At 48.8% G+C, this 22,304-nt stretch overlaps 1 protein-coding gene across 1 annotated transcript in view; it reads right to left on the reverse strand.

Annotated features, from left to right (window-relative positions):
* Window positions 1-22,304, reverse strand: part of LOC137286673 (mucin-3B-like) — a 52,789-nt gene that overhangs the window by 20,469 nt on the left and 10,016 nt on the right. The window contains exons 12-42 of the mRNA XM_067818649.1: window positions 21,983-22,072; window positions 20,831-21,673; window positions 20,447-20,536; window positions 20,063-20,152; window positions 19,679-19,753; window positions 19,295-19,354; window positions 18,821-19,000; window positions 18,461-18,574; window positions 17,294-17,962; window positions 16,991-17,065; window positions 16,580-16,732; window positions 16,223-16,360; window positions 15,455-15,928; window positions 15,056-15,118; window positions 14,687-14,746; window positions 12,719-13,609; window positions 12,383-12,472; window positions 11,807-12,136; window positions 9,668-11,470; window positions 9,311-9,448; window positions 7,754-9,064; window positions 7,268-7,438; window positions 7,007-7,144; window positions 4,703-6,760; window positions 3,938-4,456; window positions 3,563-3,754; window positions 3,179-3,304; window positions 2,405-2,977; window positions 1,268-2,218; window positions 629-718; window positions 116-184 (exon numbers count right to left, since the gene is read on the reverse strand). Of these exons, the coding sequence (XP_067674750.1) occupies window positions 116-184; window positions 629-718; window positions 1,268-2,218; window positions 2,405-2,977; window positions 3,179-3,304; window positions 3,563-3,754; window positions 3,938-4,456; window positions 4,703-6,760; window positions 7,007-7,144; window positions 7,268-7,438; window positions 7,754-9,064; window positions 9,311-9,448; window positions 9,668-11,470; window positions 11,807-12,136; window positions 12,383-12,472; window positions 12,719-13,609; window positions 14,687-14,746; window positions 15,056-15,118; window positions 15,455-15,928; window positions 16,223-16,360; window positions 16,580-16,732; window positions 16,991-17,065; window positions 17,294-17,962; window positions 18,461-18,574; window positions 18,821-19,000; window positions 19,295-19,354; window positions 19,679-19,753; window positions 20,063-20,152; window positions 20,447-20,536; window positions 20,831-21,673; window positions 21,983-22,072 (12,624 nt within the window). The remainder of the gene's footprint in view (window positions 1-115; window positions 185-628; window positions 719-1,267; window positions 2,219-2,404; window positions 2,978-3,178; window positions 3,305-3,562; window positions 3,755-3,937; window positions 4,457-4,702; window positions 6,761-7,006; window positions 7,145-7,267; window positions 7,439-7,753; window positions 9,065-9,310; window positions 9,449-9,667; window positions 11,471-11,806; window positions 12,137-12,382; window positions 12,473-12,718; window positions 13,610-14,686; window positions 14,747-15,055; window positions 15,119-15,454; window positions 15,929-16,222; window positions 16,361-16,579; window positions 16,733-16,990; window positions 17,066-17,293; window positions 17,963-18,460; window positions 18,575-18,820; window positions 19,001-19,294; window positions 19,355-19,678; window positions 19,754-20,062; window positions 20,153-20,446; window positions 20,537-20,830; window positions 21,674-21,982; window positions 22,073-22,304) is intronic.

Raw genomic sequence — 22,304 nt, forward strand, 5'->3', positions numbered from 1 at the left:
CTTGTGGTGACGTAGTTTCCTCAGAAAATGTGGAAGCTTGAGAGGTGGTTTCCTGAGTGTGGGTAGAGGTTGGGCTGGTGGTTACCTCTGTTGTACTTTCCTGTGTGGGAGAAGTGCTTTGCGAAGTGCTTGATGCTTCCTGTGTGGAGATGGATGTTTGAGTAGTTCCAGTAGAGGGTTCAGTTGTGCTCTCTGTGACACTCACGGACGAGAGTGTGCTGGACGTTTCAGTAGCTTCTGTTGTTTGGATGGAAGGTGATGAGATTGTGGTTACCTCCTGTGTGGATGTGGATTCTTCAGTTGTCACCTGACTTACAGTAGATGTTTCTGTGGTGGCAGACTCCGGAGAAGTTACCTGTGTTGTCATGGACCTTCCAGAAACTGCTTGTGGTGACGTAGTTTCCTCAGAAGATGTGGAAGCTTGAGAGGTGGTTTCCTGAGTGTGGGTAGAGGTTGGGCTGGTGGTTACCTCTGTTGTACTTTCCTGTGTGGGAGAAGTGCTTTGCGAAGTGCTTGATGCTTCCTGTGTGGAGATGGATGTTTGAGTAGTTCCTGTAGAGGGTTCAGTTGTGCTCTCTGTGACACTCACGGACGAGAGTGTGCTGGACGTTTCAGTAGCTTCTGTTGTTTGGATGGAAGGTGATGAGATTGTGGTTACCTCCTGTGTGGATGTGGATTCTTCAGTTGTCACCTGACTTACAGTAGATGTTTCTGTGGTGGCAGACTCCGGAGAAGTTACCTGTGTTGTCATGGACCTTCCAGAAACTGCTTGTGGTGACGTAGTTTCCTCAGAAGATGTGGAAGCTTGAGAGGTGGTTTCCTGAGTGTGGGTAGAGGTTGGGCTGGTGGTTACCTCTGTTGTACTTTCCTGTGTGGGAGAAGTGCTTTGCGAAGTGCTTGATGCTTCCTGTGTGGAGATGGATGTTTGAGTAGTTCCAGAAGAGGGTTCAGTTGTGCTCTCTGTGACACTCACGGACGAGAGTGTGCTGGACGTTTCAGTAGCTTCTGTTGTTTGGATGGAAGGTGATGAGATTGTGGTTACCTCCTGTGTGGATGTGGATTCTTCAGTTGTCACCTGACTTACAGTAGATGTTTCTGTGGTGGCAGACTCCGGAGAAGTTACCTGTGTTGTCATGGACCTTCCAGAAACTGCTTGTGGTGACGTAGTTTCCTCAGAAGATGTGGAAGCTTGAGAGGTGGTTTCCTGAGTGTGGGTAGAGGTTGGGCTGGTGGGTACCTCTGTTGTACTTTCCTGTGTGGGAGAAGTGCTTTGCGAAGTGCTTGATGCTTCCTGTGTGGAGATGGATGTTTGAGTAGTTCCAGTAGAGGGTTCAGTTGTGCTCTCTGTGACACTCACGGACGAGAGTGTGCTGGACGTTTCAGTAGCTTCTGTTGTTTGGATGGAAGGTGATGAGATTGTGGTTACCTCCTGTGTGGATGTGGATTCTTCAGTTGTCACCTGACTTACAGTAGATGTTTCTGTGGTGGCAGACTCCGGAGAAGTTACCTGTGTTGTCATGGACCTTCCAGAAACTGCTTGTGGTGACGTAGTTTCCTCAGAAAATGTGGAAGCTTGAGAGGTGGTTTCCTGAGTGTGGGTAGAGGTTGGGCTGGTGGTTACCTCTGTTGTACTTTCCTGTGTGGGAGAAGTGCTTTGCGAAGTGCTTGATGCTTCCTGTGTGGAGATGGATGTTTGAGTAGTTCCAGTAGAGGGTTCAGTTGTGCTCTCTGTGACACTCACGGACGAGAGTGTGCTGGACGTTTCAGTAGCTTCTGTTGTTTGGATGGAAGGTGATGAGATTGTGGTTACCTCCTGTGTGGATGTGGATTCTTCAGTTGTCACCTGACTTACAGTAGATGTTTCTGTGGTGGCAGACTCCGGAGAAGTTACCTGTGTTGTCATGGACCTTCCAGAAACTGCTTGTGGTGACGTAGTTTCCTCAGAAGATGTGGAAGCTTGAGAGGTGGTTTCCTGAATGTGGGTAGAGGTTGGGCTGGTGGTTACCTCTGTTGTACTTTCCTGTGTGGGAGAAGTGCTTTGCGAAGTGCTTGATGCTTCCTGTGTGGAGATGGATGTTTGAGTAGTTCCAGTAGAGGGTTCAGTTGTGCTCTCTGTGACACTCACGGACGAGAGTGTGCTGGACGTTTCAGTAGCTTCTGTTGTTTGGATGGAAGGTGATGAGATTGTGGTTACCTCCTGTGTGGATGTGGAATCTTCAGTTGTCACCTGACTTACAGTAGATGTTTCTGTGGTGGCAGACTCCGGAGAAGTTACCTGTGTTGTCATGGACCTTCCAGAAACTGCTTGTGGTGACGTAGTTTCCTCAGAAGATGTGGAAGCTTGAGAGGTGGTTTCCTGAGTGTGGGTAGAGGTTGGGCTGGTGGTTACCTCTGTTGTACTTTCCTGTGTGGGAGAAGTGCTTTGCGAAGTGCTTGATGCTTCCTGTGTGGAGATGGATGTTTGAGTAGTTCCAGTAGAGGGTTCAGTTGTGCTCTCTGTGACACTCACGGACGAGAGTGTGCTGGACGTTTCAGTAGCTTCTGTTGTTTGGATGGAAGGTGATGAGATTGTGGTTACCTCCTGTGTGGATGTGGATTCTTCAGTTGTCACCTGACTTACAGTAGATGTTTCTGTGGTGGCAGACTCCGGAGAAGTTACCTGTGTTGTCATGGACCTTCCAGAAACTGCTTGTGGTGACGTAGTTTCCTCAGAAAATGTGGAAGCTTGAGAGGTGGTTTCCTGAGTGTGGGTAGAGGTTGGGCTGGTGGTTACCTCTGTTGTACTTTCCTGTGTGGGAGAAGTGCTTTGCGAAGTGCTTGATGCTTCCTGTGTGGAGATGGATGTTTGAGTAGTTCCAGTAGAGGGTTCAGTTGTGCTCTCTGTGACACTCACGGACGAGAGTGTGCTGGACGTTTCAGTAGCTTCTGTTGTTTGGATGGAAGGTGATGAGATTGTGGTTACCTCCTGTGTGGATGTGGATTCTTCAGTTGTCACCTGACTTACAGTAGATGTTTCTGTGGTGGCAGACTCCGGAGAAGTTACCTGTGTTGTCATGGACCTTCCAGAAACTGCTTGTGGTGACGTAGTTTCCTCAGAAAATGTGGAAGCTTGAGAGGTGGTTTCCTGAGTGTGGGTAGAGGTTGGGCTGGTGGTTACCTCTGTTGTACTTTCCTGTGTGGGAGAAGTGCTTTGCGAAGTGCTTGATGCTTCCTGTGTGGAGATGGATGTTTGAGTAGTTCCAGTAGAGGGTTCAGTTGTGCTCTCTGTGACACTCACGGACGAGAGTGTGCTGGACGTTTCAGTAGCTTCTGTTGTTTGGATGGAAGGTGATGAGATTGTGGTTACCTCCTGTGTGGATGTGGATTCTTCAGTTGTCACCTGACTTACAGTAGATGTTTCTGTGGTGGCAGACTCCGGAGAAGTTACCTGTGTTGTCATGGACCTTCCAGAAACTGCTTGTGGTGACGTAGTTTCCTCAGAAGATGTGGAAGCTTGAGAGGTGGTTTCCTGAATGTGGGTAGAGGTTGGGCTGGTGGTTACCTCTGTTGTACTTTCCTGTGTGGGAGAAGTGCTTTGCGAAGTGCTTGATGCTTCCTGTGTGGAGATGGATGTTTGAGTAGTTCCAGTAGAGGGTTCAGTTGTGCTCTCTGTGACACTCACGGACGAGAGTGTGCTGGACGTTTCAGTAGCTTCTGTTGTTTGGATGGAAGGTGATGAGATTGTGGTTACCTCCTGTGTGGATGTGGATTCTTCAGTTGTCACCTGACTTACAGTAGATGTTTCTGTGGTGGCAGACTCCGGAGAAGTTACCTGTGTTGTCATGGACCTTCCAGAAACTGCTTGTGGTGACGTAGTTTCCTCAGAAGATGTGGAAGCTTGAGAGGTGGTTTCCTGAGTGTGGGTAGAGGTTGGGCTGGTGGTTACCTCTGTTGTACTTTCCTGTGTGGGAGAAGTGCTTTGCGAAGTGCTTGATGCTTCCTGTGTGGAGATGGATGTTTGAGTAGTTCCAGTAGAGGGTTCAGTTGTGCTCTCTGTGACACTCACGGACGAGAGTGTGCTGGACGTTTCAGTAGCTTCTGTTGTTTGGATGGAAGGTGATGAGATTGTGGTTACCTCCTGTGTGGATGTGGATTCTTCAGTTGTCACCTGACTTACAGTAGATGTTTCTGTGGTGGCAGACTCCGGAGAAGTTACCTGTGTTGTCATGGACCTTCCAGAAACTGCTTGTGGTGACGTAGTTTCCTCAGAAAATGTGGAAGCTTGAGAGGTGGTTTCCTGAGTGTGGGTAGAGGTTGGGCTGGTGGTTACCTCTGTTGTACTTTCCTGTGTGGGAGAAGTGCTTTGCGAAGTGCTTGATGCTTCCTGTGTGGAGATGGATGTTTGAGTAGTTCCAGTAGAGGGTTCAGTTGTGCTCTCTGTGACACTCACGGACGAGAGTGTGCTGGACGTTTCAGTAGCTTCTGTTGTTTGGATGGAAGGTGATGAGATTGTGGTTACCTCCTGTGTGGATGTGGATTCTTCAGTTGTCACCTGACTTACAGTAGATGTTTCTGTGGTGGCAGACTCCTGAGAAGTTACCTGTGTTGTCATGGACCTTCCAGAAACTGCTTGTGGTGACGTAGTTTCTTCAGAAGATGTGGAAGCTTGAGAGGTGGTTTCCTGAGTGTGGGTAGAGGTTGGGCTGGTGGTTACCTCTGTTGTACTTTCCTGTGTGGGAGAAGTGCTTTGCGAAGTGCTTGATGCTTCCTGTGTGGAGATGGATGTTTGAGTAGTTCCAGTAGAGGGTTCAGTTGTGCTCTCTGTGACACTCACGGATGAGAGTGTGCTGGACGTTTCAGTAGCTTCTGTTGTTTGGATGGAAGGTGATGAGATTGTGGTTACCTCCTGTGTGGATGTGGATTCTTCAGTTGTCACCTGACTTACAGTAGATGTTTCTGTGGTGGCAGACTCCGGAGAAGTTACCTGTGTTGTCATGGACCTTCCAGAAACTGCTTGTGGTGACGTAGTTTCCTCAGAAAATGTGGAAGCTTGAGAGGTGGTTTCCTGAATGTGGGTAGAGGTTGGGCTGGTGGTTACCTCTGTTGTACTTTCCTGTGTGGGAGAAGTGCTTTGCGAAGTGCTTGATGCTTCCTGTGTGGAGATGGATGTTTGAGTAGTTCCAGTAGAGGGTTCAGTTGTGCTCTCTGTGACACTCACGGACGAGAGTGTGCTGGACGTTTCAGTAGCTTCTGTTGTTTGGATGGAAGGTGATGAGATTGTGGTTACCTCCTGTGTGGATGTGGATTCTTCAGTTGTCACCTGACTTACAGTAGATGTTTCTGTGGTGGCAGACTCCGGAGAAGTTACCTGTGTTGTCATGGACCTTCCAGAAACTGCTTGTGGTGACGTAGTTTCCTCAGAAGATGTGGAAGCTTGAGAGGTGGTTTCCTGAATGTGGGTAGAGGTTGGGCTGGTGGTTACCTCTGTTGTACTTTCCTGTGTGGGAGAAGTGCTTTGCGAAGTGCTTGATGCTTCCTGTGTGGAGATGGATGTTTGAGTAGTTCCAGTAGAGGGTTCAGTTGTGCTCTCTGTGACACTCACGGACGAGAGTGTGCTGGACGTTTCAGTAGCTTCTGTTGTTTGGATGGAAGGTGATGAGATTGTGGTTACCTCCTGTGTGGATGTGGATTCTTCAGTTGTCACCTGACTTACAGTAGATGTTTCTGTGGTGGCAGACTCCGGAGAAGTTACCTGTGTTGTCATGGACCTTCCAGAAACTGCTTGTGGTGACGTAGTTTCCTCAGAAGATGTGGAAGCTTGAGAGGTGGTTTCCTGAGTGTGGGTAGAGGTTGGGCTGGTGGTTACCTCTGTTGTACTTTCCTGTGTGGGAGAAGTGCTTTGCGAAGTGCTTGATGCTTCCTGTGTGGAGATGGATGTTTGAGTAGTTCCAGTAGAGGGTTCAGTTGTGCTCTCTGTGACACTCACGGACGAGAGTGTGCTGGACGTTTCAGTAGCTTCTGTTGTTTGGATGGAAGGTGATGAGATTGTGGTTACCTCCTGTGTGGATGTGGATTCTTCAGTTGTCACCTGACTTACAGTAGATGTTTCTGTGGTGGCAGACTCCGGAGAAGTTACCTGTGTTGTCATGGACCTTCCAGAAACTGCTTGTGGTGACGTAGTTTCCTCAGAAAATGTGGAAGCTTGAGAGGTGGTTTCCTGAGTGTGGGTAGAGGTTGGGCTGGTGGTTACCTCTGTTGTACTTTCCTGTGTGGGAGAAGTGCTTTGCGAAGTGCTTGATGCTTCCTGTGTGGAAATGGATGTTTGAGTAGTTCCAGTAGAGGGTTCAGTTGTGCTCTCTGTGACACTCACGGACGAGAGTGTGCTGGACGTTTCAGTAGCTTCTGTTGTTTGGATGGAAGGTGATGAGATTGTGGTTACCTCCTGTGTGGATGTGGATTCTTCAGTTGTCACCTGACTTACAGTAGATGTTTCTGTGGTGGCAGACTCCGGAGAAGTTACCTGTGTTGTCATGGACCTTCCAGAAACTGCTTGTGGTGACGTAGTTTCCTCAGAAGATGTGGAAGCTTGAGAGGTGGTTTCCTGAGTGTGGGTAGAGGTTGGGCTGGTGGTTACCTCTGTTGTACTTTCCTGTGTGGGAGAAGTGCTTTGCGAAGTGCTTGATGCTTCCTGTGTGGAGATGGATGTTTGAGTAGTTCCAGTAGAGGGTTCAGTTGTGCTCTCTGTGACACTCACGGACGAGAGTGTGCTGGACGTTTCAGTAGCTTCTGTTGTTTGGATGGAAGGTGATGAGATTGTGGTTACCTCCTGTGTGGATGTGGATTCTTCAGTTGTCACCTGACTTACAGTAGATGTTTCTGTGGTGGCAGACTCCGGAGAAGTTACCTGTGGTGTCATGGACCTTCCAGAAACTGCTTGTGGTGACGTAGTTTCCTCAGAAAATGTGGAAGCTTGAGAGGTGGTTTCCTGAGTGTGGGTAGAGGTTGGGCTGGTGGTTACCTCTGTTGTACTTTCCTGTGTGGGAGAAGTGCTTTGCGAAGTGCTTGATGCTTCCTGTGTGGAGATGGATGTTTGAGTAGTTCCAGAAGAGGGTTCAGTTGTGCTCTCTGTGACACTCACGGACGAGAGTGTGCTGGACGTTTCAGTAGCTTCTGTTGTTTGGATGGAAGGTGATGAGATTGTGGTTACCTTCTGTGTGGATGTGGATTCTTCAGTTGTCACCTGACTTACAGTAGATGTTTCTGTGGTGGCAGACTCCGGAGAAGTTACCTGTGTTGTCATGGACCTTCCAGAAACTGCTTGTGATGACGTAGTTTCTTCAGAAGATGTGGAAGCTTGAGAGGTGGTTTCCTGAGTGTGGGTAGAGGTTGGGCTGGTGGTTACCTCTGTTGTACTTTCCTGTGTGGGAGAAGTGCTTTGCGAAGTGATTGATGCTTCCTGTGTGGAGATGGATGTTTGAGTAGTTCCAGTAGAGGGTTCAGTTGTGCTCTCTGTGACACTCACGGATGAGAGTGTGCTGGACGTTTCAGTAGCTTCTGTTGTTTGGATGGAAGGTGATGAGATTGTGGTTACCTCCTGTGTGGATGTGGATTCTTCAGTTGTCACCTGACTTACAGTAGATGTTTCTGTGGTGGCAGACTCCGGAGAAGTTACCTGTGTTGTCATGGACCTTCCAGAAACTGCTTGTGGTGACGTAGTTTCCTCAGAAGATGTGGAAGCTTGAGAGGTGGTTTCCTGAGTGTGGGTAGAGGTTGGGCTGGTGGTTACCTCTGTTGTACTTTCCTGTGTGGGAGAAGTGCTTTGCGAAGTGCTTGATGCTTCCTGTGTGGAGATGGATGTTTGAGTAGTTCCAGTAGAGGGTTCAGTTGTGCTCTCTGTGACACTCACGGACGAGAGTGTGCTGGACGTTTCAGTAGCTTCTGTTGTTTGGATGGAAGGTGATGAGATTGTGGTTACCTCCTGTGTGGATGTGGATTCTTCAGTTGTCACCTGACTTACAGTAGATGTTTCTGTGGTGGCAGACTCCGGAGAAGTTACCTGTGTTGTCATGGACCTTCCAGAAACTGCTTGTGGTGACGTAGTTTCCTCAGAAAATGTGGAAGCTTGAGAGGTGGTTTCCTGAGTGTGGGTAGAGGTTGGGCTGGTGGTTACCTCTGTTGTACTTTCCTGTGTGGGAGAAGTGCTTTGCGAAGTGCTTGATGCTTCCTGTGTGGAGATGGATGTTTGAGTAGTTCCAGTAGAGGGTTCAGTTGTGCTCTCTGTGACACTCACGGACGAGAGTGTGCTGGACGTTTCAGTAGCTTCTGTTGTTTGGATGGAAGGTGATGAGATTGTGGTTACCTCCTGTGTGGATGTGGATTCTTCAGTTGTCACCTGACTTACAGTAGATGTTTCTGTGGTGGCAGACTCCGGAGAAGTTACCTGTGTTGTCATGGACCTTCCAGAAACTGCTTGTGGTGACGTAGTTTCATCAGAAGATGTGGAAGCTTGAGAGGTGGTTTCCTGAGTGTGGGTAGAGGTTGGGCTGGTGGTTACCTCTGTTGTACTTTCCTGTGTGGGAGAAGTGCTTTGCGAAGTGCTTGATGCTTCCTGTGTGGAGATGGATGTTTGAGTAGTTCCAGAAGAGGGTTCAGTTGTGCTCTCTGTGACACTCACGGACGAGAGTGTGCTGGACGTTTCAGTAGCTTCTGTTGTTTGGATGGAAGGTGATGAGATTGTGGTTACCTTCTGTGTGGATGTGGATTCTTCAGTTGTCACCTGACTTACAGTAGATGTTTCTGTGGTGGCAGACTCCGGAGAAGTTACCTGTGTTGTCATGGACCTTCCAGAAACTGCTTGTGGTGACGTAGTTTCCTCAGAAGATGTGGAAGCTTGAGAGGTGGTTTCCTGAGTGTGGGTAGAGGTTGGGCTGGTGGTTACCTCTGTTGTACTTTCCTGTGTGGGAGAAGTGCTTTGCGAAGTGCTTGATGCTTCCTGTGTGGAGATGGATGTTTGAGTAGTTCCAGTAGAGGGTTCAGTTGTGCTCTCTGTGACACTCACGGACGAGAGTGTGCTGGACGTTTCAGTAGCTTCTGTTGTTTGGATGGAAGGTGATGAGATTGTGGTTACCTCCTGTGTGGATGTGGATTCTTCAGTTGTCACCTGACTTACAGTAGATGTTTCTGTGGTGGCAGACTCCGGAGAAGTTACCTGTGTTGTCATGGACCTTCCAGAAACTGCTTGTGGTGACGTAGTTTCCTCAGAAGATGTGGAAGCTTGAGAGGTGATTTCCTGAGTGTGGGTAGAGGTTGGGCTGGTGGTTACCTCTGTTGTACTTTCCTGTGTGGGAGAAGTGCTTTGCGAAGTGCTTGATGCTTCCTGTGTGGAGATGGATGTTTGAGTAGTTCCAGTAGAGGGTTCAGTTGTGCTCTCTGTGACACTCGCGGACGAGAGTGTGCTGGACGTTTCAGTAGCTTCTGTTGTTTGGATGGAAGGTGATGAGATTGTGGTTACCTCCTGTGTGGATGTGGATTCTTCAGTTGTCACCTGACTTACAGTAGATGTTTCTGTGGTGGCAGACTCCGGAGAAGTTACCTGTGTTGTCATGGACCTTCCAGAAACTGCTTGTGGTGACGTAGTGTCCTCAGAAGATGTGGAAGCTTGAGAGGTGGTTTCCTGAGTGTGGGTAGAGGTTGGGCTGGTGGTTACCTCTGTTGTACTTTCCTGTGTGGGAGAAGTGCTTTGCGAAGTGCTTGATGCTTCCTGTGTGGAGATGGATGTTTGAGTAGTTCCTGTAGAGGGTTCAGTTGTGCTCTCTGTGACACTCACGGACGAGAGTGTGCTGGACGTTTCAGTAGCTTCTGTTGTTTGGATGGAAGGTGATGAGATTGTGGTTACCTCCTGTGTGGATGTGGATTCTTCAGTTGTCACCTGACTTACAGTAGATGTTTCTGTGGTGGCAGACTCCGGAGAAGTTACCTGTGTTGTCATGGACCTTCCAGAAACTGCTTGTGGTGACGTAGTTTCCTCAGAAGATGTGGAAGCTTGAGAGGTGGTTTCCTGAGTGTGGGTAGAGGTTGGGCTGGTGGTTACCTCTGTTGTACTTTCCTGTGTGGGAGAAGTGCTTTGCGAAGTGCTTGATGCTTCCTGTGTGGAGATGGATGTTTGAGTAGTTCCTGTAGAGGGTTCAGTTGTGCTCTCTGTGACACTCACGGACGAGAGTGTGCTGGACGTTTCAGTAGCTTCTGTTGTTTGGATGGAAGGTGATGAGATTGTGGTTACCTCCTGTGTGGATGTGGATTCTTCAGTTGTCACCTGACTTACAGTAGATGTTTCTGTGGTGGCAGACTCCGGAGAAGTTACCTGTGTTGTCATGGACCTTCCAGAAACTGCTTGTGGTGACGTAGTTTCCTCAGAAGATGTGGAAGCTTGAGAGGTGGTTTCCTGAGTGTGGGTAGAGGTTGGGCTGGTGGTTACCTCTGTTGTACTTTCCTGTGTGGGAGAAGTGCTTTGCGAAGTGCTTGATGCTTCCTGTGTGGAGATGGATGTTTGAGTAGTTCCAGAAGAGGGTTCAGTTGTGCTCTCTGTGACACTCACGGACGAGAGTGTGCTGGACGTTTCAGTAGCTTCTGTTGTTTGGATGGAAGGTGATGAGATTGTGGTTACCTTCTGTGTGGATGTGGATTCTTCAGTTGTCACCTGACTTACAGTAGATGTTTCTGTGGTGGCAGACTCCGGAGAAGTTACCTGTGTTGTCATGGACCTTCCAGAAACTGCTTGTGGTGACGTAGTTTCTTCAGAAGATGTGGAAGCTTGAGAGGTGGTTTCCTGAGTGTGGGTAGAGGTTGGGCTGGTGGTTACCTCTGTTGTACTTTCCTGTGTGGGAGAAGTGCTTTGCGAAGTGCTTGATGCTTCCTGTGTGGAGATGGATGTTTGAGTAGTTCCAGTAGAGGGTTCAGTTGTGCTCTCTGTGACACTCACGGACGAGAGTGTGCTGGACGTTTCAGTAGCTTCTGTTGTTTGGATGGAAGGTGATGAGATTGTGGTTACCTCCTGTGTGGATGTGGATTCTTCAGTTGTCACCTGACTTACAGTAGATGTTTCTGTGGTGGCAGACTCCGGAGAAGTTACCTGTGTTGTCATGGACCTTCCAGAAACTGCTTGTGGTGACGTAGTTTCCTCAGAAGATGTGGAAGCTTGAGAGGTGGTTTCCTGAGTGTGGGTAGAGGTTGGGCTGGTGGTTACCTCTGTTGTACTTTCCTGTGTGGGAGAAGTGCTTTGCGAAGTGATTGATGCTTCCTGTGTGGAGATGGATGTTTGAGTAGTTCCAGTAGAGGGTTCAGTTGTGCTCTCTGTGACACTCACGGATGAGAGTGTGCTGGACGTTTCAGTAGCTTCTGTTGTTTGGATGGAAGGTGATGAGATTGTGGTTACCTCCTGTGTGGATGTGGATTCTTCAGTTGTCACCTGACTTACAGTAGATGTTTCTGTGGTGGCAGACTCCGGAGAAGTTACCTGTGTTGTCATGGACCTTCCAGAAACTGCTTGTGGTGACGTAGTTTCCTCAGAAGATGTGGAAGCTTGAGAGGTGGTTTCCTGAGTGTGGGTAGAGGTTGGGCTGGTGGTTACCTCTGTTGTACTTTCCTGTGTGGGAGAAGTGCTTTGCGAAGTGCTTGATGCTTCCTGTGTGGAGATGGATGTTTGAGTAGTTCCAGTAGAGGGTTCAGTTGTGCTCTCTGTGACACTCACGGACGAGAGTGTGCTGGACGTTTCAGTAGCTTCTGTTGTTTGGATGGAAGGTGATGAGATTGTGGTTACCTCCTGTGTGGATGTGGATTCTTCAGTTGTCACCTGACTTACAGTAGATGTTTCTGTGGTGGCAGACTCCGGAGAAGTTACCTGTGTTGTCATGGACCTTCCAGAAACTGCTTGTGGTGACGTAGTTTCCTCAGAAAATGTGGAAGCTTGAGAGGTGGTTTCCTGAGTGTGGGTAGAGGTTGGGCTGGTGGTTACCTCTGTTGTACTTTCCTGTGTGGGAGAAGTGCTTTGCGAAGTGCTTGATGCTTCCTGTGTGGAGATGGATGTTTGAGTAGTTCCAGTAGAGGGTTCAGTTGTGCTCTCTGTGACACTCACGGACGAGAGTGTGCTGGACGTTTCAGTAGCTTCTGTTGTTTGGATGGAAGGTGATGAGATTGTGGTTACCTCCTGTGTGGATGTGGATTCTTCAGTTGTCACCTGACTTACAGTAGATGTTTCTGTGGTGGCAGACTCCGGAGAAGTTACCTGTGTTGTCATGGACCTTCCAGAAACTGCTTGTGGTGACGTAGTTTCATCAGAAGATGTGGAAGCTTGAGAGGTGGTTTCCTGAGTGTGGGTAGAGGTTGGGCTGGTGGTTACCTCTGTTGTACTTTCCTGTGTGGGAGAAGTGCTTTGCGAAGTGCTTGATGCTTCCTGTGTGGAGATGGATGTTTGAGTAGTTCCAGAAGAGGGTTCAGTTGTGCTCTCTGTGACACTCACGGACGAGAGTGTGCTGGACGTTTCAGTAGCTTCTGTTGTTTGGATGGAAGGTGATGAGATTGTGGTTACCTTCTGTGTGGATGTGGATTCTTCAGTTGTCACCTGACTTACAGTAGATGTTTCTGTGGTGGCAGACTCCGGAGAAGTTACCTGTGTTGTCATGGACCTTCCAGAAACTGCTTGTGGTGACGTAGTTTCCTCAGAAGATGTGGAAGCTTGAGAGGTGGTTTCCTGAGTGTGGGTAGAGGTTGGGCTGGTGGTTACCTCTGTTGTACTTTCCTGTGTGGGAGAAGTGCTTTGCGAAGTGCTTGATGCTTCCTGTGTGGAGATGGATGTTTGAGTAGTTCCAGTAGAGGGTTCAGTTGTGCTCTCTGTGACACTCACGGACGAGAGTGTGCTGGACGTTTCAGTAGCTTCTGTTGTTTGGATGGAAGGTGATGAGATTGTGGTTACCTCCTGTGTGGATGTGGATTCTTCAGTTGTCACCTGACTTACAGTAGATGTTTCTGTGGTGGCAGACTCCGGAGAAGTTACCTGTGTTGTCATGGACCTTCCAGAAACTGCTTGTGGTGACGTAGTTTCCTCAGAAGATGTGGAAGCTTGAGAGGTGATTTCCTGAGTGTGGGTAGAGGTTGGGCTGGTGGTTACCTCTGTTGTACTTTCCTGTGTGGGAGAAGTGCTTTGCGAAGTGCTTGATGCTTCCTGTGTGGAGATGGATGTTTGAGTAGTTCCAGTAGAGGGTTCAGTTGTGCTCTCTGTGACACTCGCGGACGAGAGTGTGCTGGACGTTTCAGTAGCTTCTGTTGTTTGGATGGAAGGTGATGAGATTGTGGTTACCTCCTGTGTGGATGTGGATTCTTCAGTTGTCACCTGACTTACAGTAGATGTTTCTGTGGTGGCAGACTCCGGAGAAGTTACCTGTGTTGTCATGGACCTTCCAGAAACTGCTTGTGGTGACGTAGTGTCCTCAGAAGATGTGGAAGCTTGAGAGGTGGTTTCCTGAGTGTGGGTAGAGGTTGGGCTGGTGGTTACCTCTGTTGTACTTTCCTGTGTGGGAGAAGTGCTTTGCGAAGTGCTTGATGCTTCCTGTGTGGAGATGGATGTTTGAGTAGTTCCTGTAGAGGGTTCAGTTGTGCTCTCTGTGACACTCACGGACGAGAGTGTGCTGGACGTTTCAGTAGCTTCTGTTGTTTGGATGGAAGGTGATGAGATTGTGGTTACCTCCTGTGTGGATGTGGATTCTTCAGTTGTCACCTGACTTACAGTAGATGTTTCTGTGGTGGCAGACTCCGGAGAAGTTACCTGTGTTGTCATGGACCTTCCAGAAACTGCTTGTGGTGACGTAGTTTCCTCAGAAGATGTGGAAGCTTGAGAGGTGGTTTCCTGAGTGTGGGTAGAGGTTGGGCTGGTGGTTACCTCTGTTGTACTTTCCTGTGTGGGAGAAGTGCTTTGCGAAGTGCTTGATGCTTCCTGTGTGGAGATGGATGTTTGAGTAGTTCCTGTAGAGGGTTCAGTTGTGCTCTCTGTGACACTCACGGACGAGAGTGTGCTGGACGTTTCAGTAGCTTCTGTTGTTTGGATGGAAGGTGATGAGATTGTGGTTACCTCCTGTGTGGATGTGGATTCTTCAGTTGTCACCTGACTTACAGTAGATGTTTCTGTGGTGGCAGACTCCGGAGAAGTTACCTGTGTTGTCATGGACCTTCCAGAAACTGCTTGTGGTGACGTAGTTTCCTCAGAAGATGTGGAAGCTTGAGAGGTGGTTTCCTGAGTGTGGGTAGAGGTTGGGCTGGTGGTTACCTCTGTTGTACTTTCCTGTGTGGGAGAAGTGCTTTGCGAAGTGCTTGATGCTTCCTGTGTGGAGATGGATGTTTGAGTAGTTCCAGAAGAGGGTTCAGTTGTGCTCTCTGTGACACTCACGGACGAGAGTGTGCTGGACGTTTCAGTAGCTTCTGTTGTTTGGATGGAAGGTGATGAGATTGTGGTTACCTTCTGTGTGGATGTGGATTCTTCAGTTGTCACCTGACTTACAGTAGATGTTTCTGTGGTGGCAGACTCCGGAGAAGTTACCTGTGTTGTCATGGACCTTCCAGAAACTGCTTGTGGTGACGTAGTTTCTTCAGAAGATGTGGAAGCTTGAGAGGTGGTTTCCTGAGTGTGGGTAGAGGTTGGGCTGGTGGTTACCTCTGTTGTACTTTCCTGTGTGGGAGAAGTGCTTTGCGAAGTGCTTGATGCTTCCTGTGTGGAGATGGATGTTTGAGTAGTTCCAGTAGAGGGTTCAGTTGTGCTCTCTGTGACACTCACGGACGAGAGTGTGCTGGACGTTTCAGTAGCTTCTGTTGTTTGGATGGAAGGTGATGAGATTGTGGTTACCTCCTGTGTGGATGTGGATTCTTCAGTTGTCACCTGACTTACAGTAGATGTTTCTGTGGTGGCAGACTCCGGAGAAGTTACCTGTGTTGTCATGGACCTTCCAGAAACTGCTTGTGGTGACGTAGTTTCCTCAGAAGATGTGGAAGCTTGAGAGGTGGTTTCCTGAGTGTGGGTAGAGGTTGGGCTGGTGGTTACCTCTGTTGTACTTTCCTGTGTGGGAGAAGTGCTTTGCGAAGTGCTTGATGCTTCCTGTGTGGAGATGGATGTTTGAGTAGTTCCAGTAGAGGGTTCAGTTGTGCTCTCTGTGACACTCACGGACGAGAGTGTGCTGGACGTTTCAGTAGCTTCTGTTGTTTGGATGGAAGGTGATGAGATTGTGGTTACCTCCTGTGTGGATGTGGATTCTTCAGTTGTCACCTGACTTACAGTAGATGTTTCTGTGGTGGCAGACTCCGGAGAAGTTACCTGTGTTGTCATGGACCTTCCAGAAACTGCTTGTGGTGACGTAGTTTCCTCAGAAGATGTGGAAGCTTGAGAGGTGGTTTCCTGAGTGTGGGTAGAGGTTGGGCTGGTGGTTACCTCTGTTGTACTTTCCTGTGTGGGAGAAGTGCTTTGCGAAGTGCTTGATGCTTCCTGTGTGGAGATGGATGTTTGAGTAGTTCCAGTAGAGGGTTCAGTTGTGCTCTCTGTGACACTCGCGGACGAGAGTGTGCTGGACGTTTCAGTAGCTTCTGTTGTTTGGATGGAAGGTGATGAGATTGTGGTTACCTCCTGTGTGGATGTGGATTCTTCAGTTGTCACCTGACTTACAGTAGATGTTTCTGTGGTGGCAGACTCCGGAGAAGTTACCTGTGTTGTCATGGACCTTCCAGAAACTGCTTGTGGTGACGTAGTGTCCTCAGAAGATGTGGAAGCTTGAGAGGTGGTTTCCTGAGTGTGGGTAGAGGTTGGGCTGGTGGTTACCTCTGTTGTACTTTCCTGTGTGGGAGAAGTGCTTTGCGAAGTGCTTGATGCTTCCTGTGTGGAGATGGATGTTTGAGTAGTTCCTGTAGAGGGTTCAGTTGTGCTCTCTGTGACACTCACGGACGAGAGTGTGCTGGACGTTTCAGTAGCTTCTGTTGTTTGGATGGAAGGTGATGAGATTGTGGTTACCTCCTGTGTGGATGTGGATTCTTCAGTTGTCACCTGACTTACAGTAGATGTTTCTGTGGTGGCATACTCCGGAGAAGTTACCTGTGTTGTCATGGACCTTCCAGAAACTGCTTGTGGTGACGTAGTTTCTTCAGAAGATGTGGAAGCTTGAGAGGTGGTTTCCTGAGTGTGGGTAGAGGTTGGGCTGGTGGTTACCTCTGTTGTACTTTCCTGTGTGGGAGAAGTGCTTTGCGAAGTGCTTGATGCTTCCTGTGTGGAGATGGATGTTTGAGTAGTTCCAGTAGAGGGTTCAGTTGTGCTCTCTGTGACACTCACGGACGAGAGTGTGCTGGACGTTTCAGTAGCTTCTGTTGTTTGGATGGAAGGTGATGAGATTGTGGTTACCTCCTGTGTGGATGTGGATTCTTCAGTTGTCACCTGACTTACAGTAGATGTTTCTGTGGTGGCAGACTCCGGAGAAGTTACCTGTGTTGTCATGGACCTTCCAGAAACTGCTTGTGGTGACGTAGTTTCCTCAGAAGATGTGGAAGCTTGAGAGGTGGTTTCCTGAGTGTGGGTAGAGGTTGGGCTGGTGGTTACCTCTGTTGTACTTTCCTGTGTGGGAGAAGTGCTTTGCGAAGTGCTTGATGCTTCCTGTGTGGAGATGGATGTTTGAGTAGTTCCAGTAGAGGGTTCAGTTGTGCTCTCTGTGACACTCACGGACGAGAGTGTGCTGGACGTTTCAGTAGCTTCTGTTGTTTGGATGGAAGGTGATGAGATTGTGGTTACCTCCTGTGTGGATGTGGATTCTTCAGTTGTCACCTGACTTACAGTAGATGTTTCTGTGGTGGCAGACTCCGGAGAAGTTACCTGTGTTGTCATGGACCTTCCAGAAACTGCTTGTGGTGACGTAGTTTCCTCAGAAGATGTGGAAGCTTGAGAGGTGGTTTCCTGAGTGTGGGTAGAGGTTGGGCTGGTGGTTACCTCTGTTGTACTTTCCTGTGTGGGAGAAGTGCTTTGCGAAGTGCTTGATGCTTCCTGTGTGGAGATGGATGTTTGAGTAGTTCCAGTAGAGGGTTCAGTTGTGCTCTCTGTGACACTCGCGGACGAGAGTGTGCTGGACGTTTCAGTAGCTTCTGTTGTTTGGATGGAAGGTGATGAGATTGTGGTTACCTCCTGTGTGGATGTGGATTCTTCAGTTGTCACCTGACTTACAGTAGATGTTTCTGTGGTGGCAGACTCCGGAGAAGTTACCTGTGTTGTCATGGACCTTCCAGAAACTGCTTGTGGTGACGTAGTGTCCTCAGAAGATGTGGAAGCTTGAGAGGTGGTTTCCTGAGTGTGGGTAGAGGTTGGGCTGGTGGTTACCTCTGTTGTACTTTCCTGTGTGGGAGAAGTGCTTTGCGAAGTGCTTGATGCTTCCTGTGTGGAGATGGATGTTTGAGTAGTTCCTGTAGAGGGTTCAGTTGTGCTCTCTGTGACACTCACGGACGAGAGTGTGCTGGACGTTTCAGTAGCTTCTGTTGTTTGGATGGAAGGTGATGAGATTGTGGTTACCTCCTGTGTGGATGTGGATTCTTCAGTTGTCACCTGACTTACAGTAGATGTTTCTGTGGTGGCAGACTCCGGAGAAGTTACCTGTGTTGTCATGGACCTTCCAGAAACTGCTTGTGGTGACGTAGTGTCCTCAGAAGATGTGGAAGCTTGAGAGGTGGTTTCCTGAGTGTGGGTAGAGGTTGGGCTGGTGGTTACCTCTGTTGTACTTTCCTGTGTGGGAGAAGTGCTTTGCGAAGTGCTTGATGCTTCCTGTGTGGAGATGGATGTTTGAGTAGTTCCTGTAGAGGGTTGAGTTGTGCTCTCTGTGACACTCACGGACGAGAGTGTGCTGGACGTTTCAGTAGCTTCTGTTGTTTGGATGGAAGGTGATGAGATTGTGGTTACCTCCTGTGTGGATGTGGATTCTTCAGTTGTCACCTGACTTACAGTAGATGTTTCTGTGGTGGCAGACTCCGGAGAAGTTACCTGTGTTGTCATGGACCTTCCAGAAACTGCTTGTGGTGACGTAGTTTCCTCAGAAAATGTGGAAGCTTGAGAGGTGGTTTCCTGAGTGTGGGTAGAGGTTGGGCTGGTGGTTACCTCTGTTGTACTTTCCTGTGTGGGAGAAGTGCTTTGCGAAGTGCTTGATGCTTCCTGTGTGGAGATGGATGTTTGAGTAGTTCCAGTAGAGGGTTCAGTTGTGCTCTCTGTGACACTCACGGACGAGAGTGTGCTGGACGTTTCAGTAGCTTCTGTTGTTTGGATGGAAGGTGATGAGATTGTGGTTACCTCCTGTGTGGATGTGGATTCTTCAGTTGTCACCTGACTTACAGTAGATGTTTCTGTGGTGGCAGACTCCGGAGAAGTTACCTGTGTTGTCATGGACCTTCCAGAAACTGCTTGTGGTGACGTAGTTTCATCAGAAGATGTGGAAGCTTGAGAGGTGGTTTCCTGAGTGTGGGTAGAGGTTGGGCTGGTGGTTACCTCTGTTGTACTTTCCTGTGTGGGAGAAGTGCTTTGCGAAGTGCTTGATGCTTCCTGTGTGGAGATGGATGTTTGAGTAGTTCCAGAAGAGGGTTCAGTTGTGCTCTCTGTGACACTCACGGACGAGAGTGTGCTGGACGTTTCAGTAGCTTCTGTTGTTTGGATGGAAGGTGATGAGATTGTGGTTACCTTCTGTGTGGATGTGGATTCTTCAGTTGTCACCTGACTTACAGTAGATGTTTCTGTGGTGGCAGACTCCGGAGAAGTTACCTGTGTTGTCATGGACCTTCCAGAAACTGCTTGTGGTGACGTAGTTTCCTCAGAAGATGTGGAAGCTTGAGAGGTGGTTTCCTGAGTGTGGGTAGAGGTTGGGCTGGTGGTTACCTCTGTTGTACTTTCCTGTGTGGGAGAAGTGCTTTGCGAAGTGCTTGATGCTTCCTGTGTGGAGATGGATGTTTGAGTAGTTCCAGTAGAGGGTTCAGTTGTGCTCTCTGTGACACTCACGGACGAGAGTGTGCTGGACGTTTCAGTAGCTTCTGTTGTTTGGATGGAAGGTGATGAGATTGTGGTTACCTCCTGTGTGGATGTGGATTCTTCAGTTGTCACCTGACTTACAGTAGATGTTTCTGTGGTGGCAGACTCCGGAGAAGTTACCTGTGTTGTCATGGACCTTCCAGAAACTGCTTGTGGTGACGTAGTTTCCTCAGAAGATGTGGAAGCTTGAGAGGTGATTTCCTGAGTGTGGGTAGAGGTTGGGCTGGTGGTTACCTCTGTTGTACTTTCCTGTGTGGGAGAAGTGCTTTGCGAAGTGCTTGATGCTTCCTGTGTGGAGATGGATGTTTGAGTAGTTCCAGTAGAGGGTTCAGTTGTGCTCTCTGTGACACTCGCGGACGAGAGTGTGCTGGACGTTTCAGTAGCTTCTGTTGTTTGGATGGAAGGTGATGAGATTGTGGTTACCTCCTGTGTGGATGTGGATTCTTCAGTTGTCACCTGACTTACAGTAGATGTTTCTGTGGTGGCAGACTCCGGAGAAGTTACCTGTGTTGTCATGGACCTTCCAGAAACTGCTTGTGGTGACGTAGTGTCCTCAGAAGATGTGGAAGCTTGAGAGGTGGTTTCCTGAGTGTGGGTAGAGGTTGGGCTGGTGGTTACCTCTGTTGTACTTTCCTGTGTGGGAGAAGTGCTTTGCGAAGTGCTTGATGCTTCCTGTGTGGAGATGGATGTTTGAGTAGTTCCTGTAGAGGGTTCAGTTGTGCTCTCTGTGACACTCACGGACGAGAGTGTGCTGGACGTTTCAGTAGCTTCTGTTGTTTGGATGGAAGGTGATGAGATTGTGGTTACCTCCTGTGTGGATGTGGATTCTTCAGTTGTCACCTGACTTACAGTAGATGTTTCTGTGGTGGCAGACTCCGGAGAAGTTACCTGTGTTGTCATGGACCTTCCAGAAACTGCTTGTGGTGACGTAGTTTCCTCAGAAGATGTGGAAGCTTGAGAGGTGGTTTCCTGAGTGTGGGTAGAGGTTGGGCTGGTGGTTACCTCTGTTGTACTTTCCTGTGTGGGAGAAGTGCTTTGCGAAGTGCTTGATGCTTCCTGTGTGGAGATGGATGTTTGAGTAGTTCCTGTAGAGGGTTCAGTTGTGCTCTCTGTGACACTCACGGACGAGAGTGTGCTGGACGTTTCAGTAGCTTCTGTTGTTTGGATGGAAGGTGATGAGATTGTGGTTACCTCCTGTGTGGATGTGGATTCTTCAGTTGTCACCTGACTTACAGTAGATGTTTCTGTGGTGGCAGACTCCGGAGAAGTTACCTGTGTTGTCATGGACCTTCCAGAAACTGCTTGTGGTGACGTAGTTTCCTCAGAAGATGTGGAAGCTTGAGAGGTGGTTTCCTGAGTGTGGGTAGAGGTTGGGCTGGTGGTTACCTCTGTTGTACTTTCCTGTGTGGGAGAAGTGCTTTGCGAAGTGCTTGATGCTTCCTGTGTGGAGATGGATGTTTGAGTAGTTCCAGAAGAGGGTTCAGTTGTGCTCTCTGTGACACTCACGGACGAGAGTGTGCTGGACGTTTCAGTAGCTTCTGTTGTTTGGATGGAAGGTGATGAGATTGTGGTTACCTTCTGTGTGGATGTGGATTCTTCAGTTGTCACCTGACTTACAGTAGATGTTTCTGTGGTGGCAGACTCCGGAGAAGTTACCTGTGTTGTCATGGACCTTCCAGAAACTGCTTGTGGTGACGTAGTTTCTTCAGAAGATGTGGAAGCTTGAGAGGTGGTTTCCTGAGTGTGGGTAGAGGTTGGGCTGGTGGTTACCTCTGTTGTACTTTCCTGTGTGGGAGAAGTGCTTTGCGAAGTGCTTGATGCTTCCTGTGTGGAGATGGATGTTTGAGTAGTTCCAGTAGAGGGTTCAGTTGTGCTCTCTGTGACACTCACGGACGAGAGTGTGCTGGACGTTTCAGTAGCTTCTGTTGTTTGGATGGAAGGTGATGAGATTGTGGTTACCTCCTGTGTGGATGTGGATTCTTCAGTTGTCACCTGACTTACAGTAGATGTTTCTGTGGTGGCAGACTCCGGAGAAGTTACCTGTGTTGTCATGGACCTTCCAGAAACTGCTTGTGGTGACGTAGTTTCCTCAGAAGATGTGGAAGCTTGAGAGGTGGTTTCCTGAGTGTGGGTAGAGGTTGGGCTGGTGGTTACCTCTGTTGTACTTTCCTGTGTGGGAGAAGTGCTTTGCGAAGTGCTTGATGCTTCCTGTGTGGAGATGGATGTTTGAGTAGTTCCAGTAGAGGGTTCAGTTGTGCTCTCTGTGACACTCACGGACGAGAGTGTGCTGGACGTTTCAGTAGCTTCTGTTGTTTGGATGGAAGGTGATGAGATTGTGGTTACCTCCTGTGTGGATGTGGATTCTTCAGTTGTCACCTGACTTACAGTAGATGTTTCTGTGGTGGCAGACTCCGGAGAAGTTACCTGTGTTGTCATGGACCTTCCAGAAACTGCTTGTGGTGACGTAGTTTCCTCAGAAGATGTGGAAGCTTGAGAGGTGGTTTCCTGAGTGTGGGTAGAGGTTGGGCTGGTGGTTACCTCTGTTGTACTTTCCTGTGTGGGAGAAGTGCTTTGCGAAGTGCTTGATGCTTCCTGTGTGGAGATGGATGTTTGAGTAGTTCCAGTAGAGGGTTCAGTTGTGCTCTCTGTGACACTCACGGACGAGAGTGTGCTGGACGTTTCAGTAGCTTCTGTTGTTTGGATGGAAGGTGATGAGATTGTGGTTACCTCCTGTGTGGATGTGGATTCTTCAGTTGTCACCTGACTTACAGTAGATGTTTCTGTGGTGGCAGACTCCGGAGAAGTTACCTGTGTTGTCATGGACCTTCCAGAAACTGCTTGTGGTGACGTAGTTTCCTCAGAAGATGTGGAAGCTTGAGAGGTGGTTTCCTGAGTGTGGGTAGAGGTTGGGCTGGTGGTTACCTCTGTTGTACTTTCCTGTGTGGGAGAAGTGCTTTGCGAAGTGCTTGATGCTTCCTGTGTGGAGATGGATGTTTGAGTAGTTCCAGTAGAGGGTTCAGTTGTGCTCTCTGTGACACTCACGGACGAGAGTGTGCTGGACGTTTCAGTAGCTTCTGTTGTTTGGATGGAAGGTGATGAGATTGTGGTTACCTCCTGTGTGGATGTGGATTCTTCAGTTGTCACCTGACTTACAGTAGATGTTTCTGTGGTGGCAGACTCCGGAGAAGTTACCTGTGTTGTCATGGACCTTCCAGAAACTGCTTGTGGTGACGTAGTTTCCTCAGAAGATGTG

The sequence above is a fragment of the Haliotis asinina genome, chromosome 6, assembly GCF_037392515.1.
Source record: "Haliotis asinina isolate JCU_RB_2024 chromosome 6, JCU_Hal_asi_v2, whole genome shotgun sequence".
Taxonomy (NCBI): Eukaryota; Metazoa; Mollusca; class Gastropoda; order Lepetellida; family Haliotidae; genus Haliotis; species Haliotis asinina.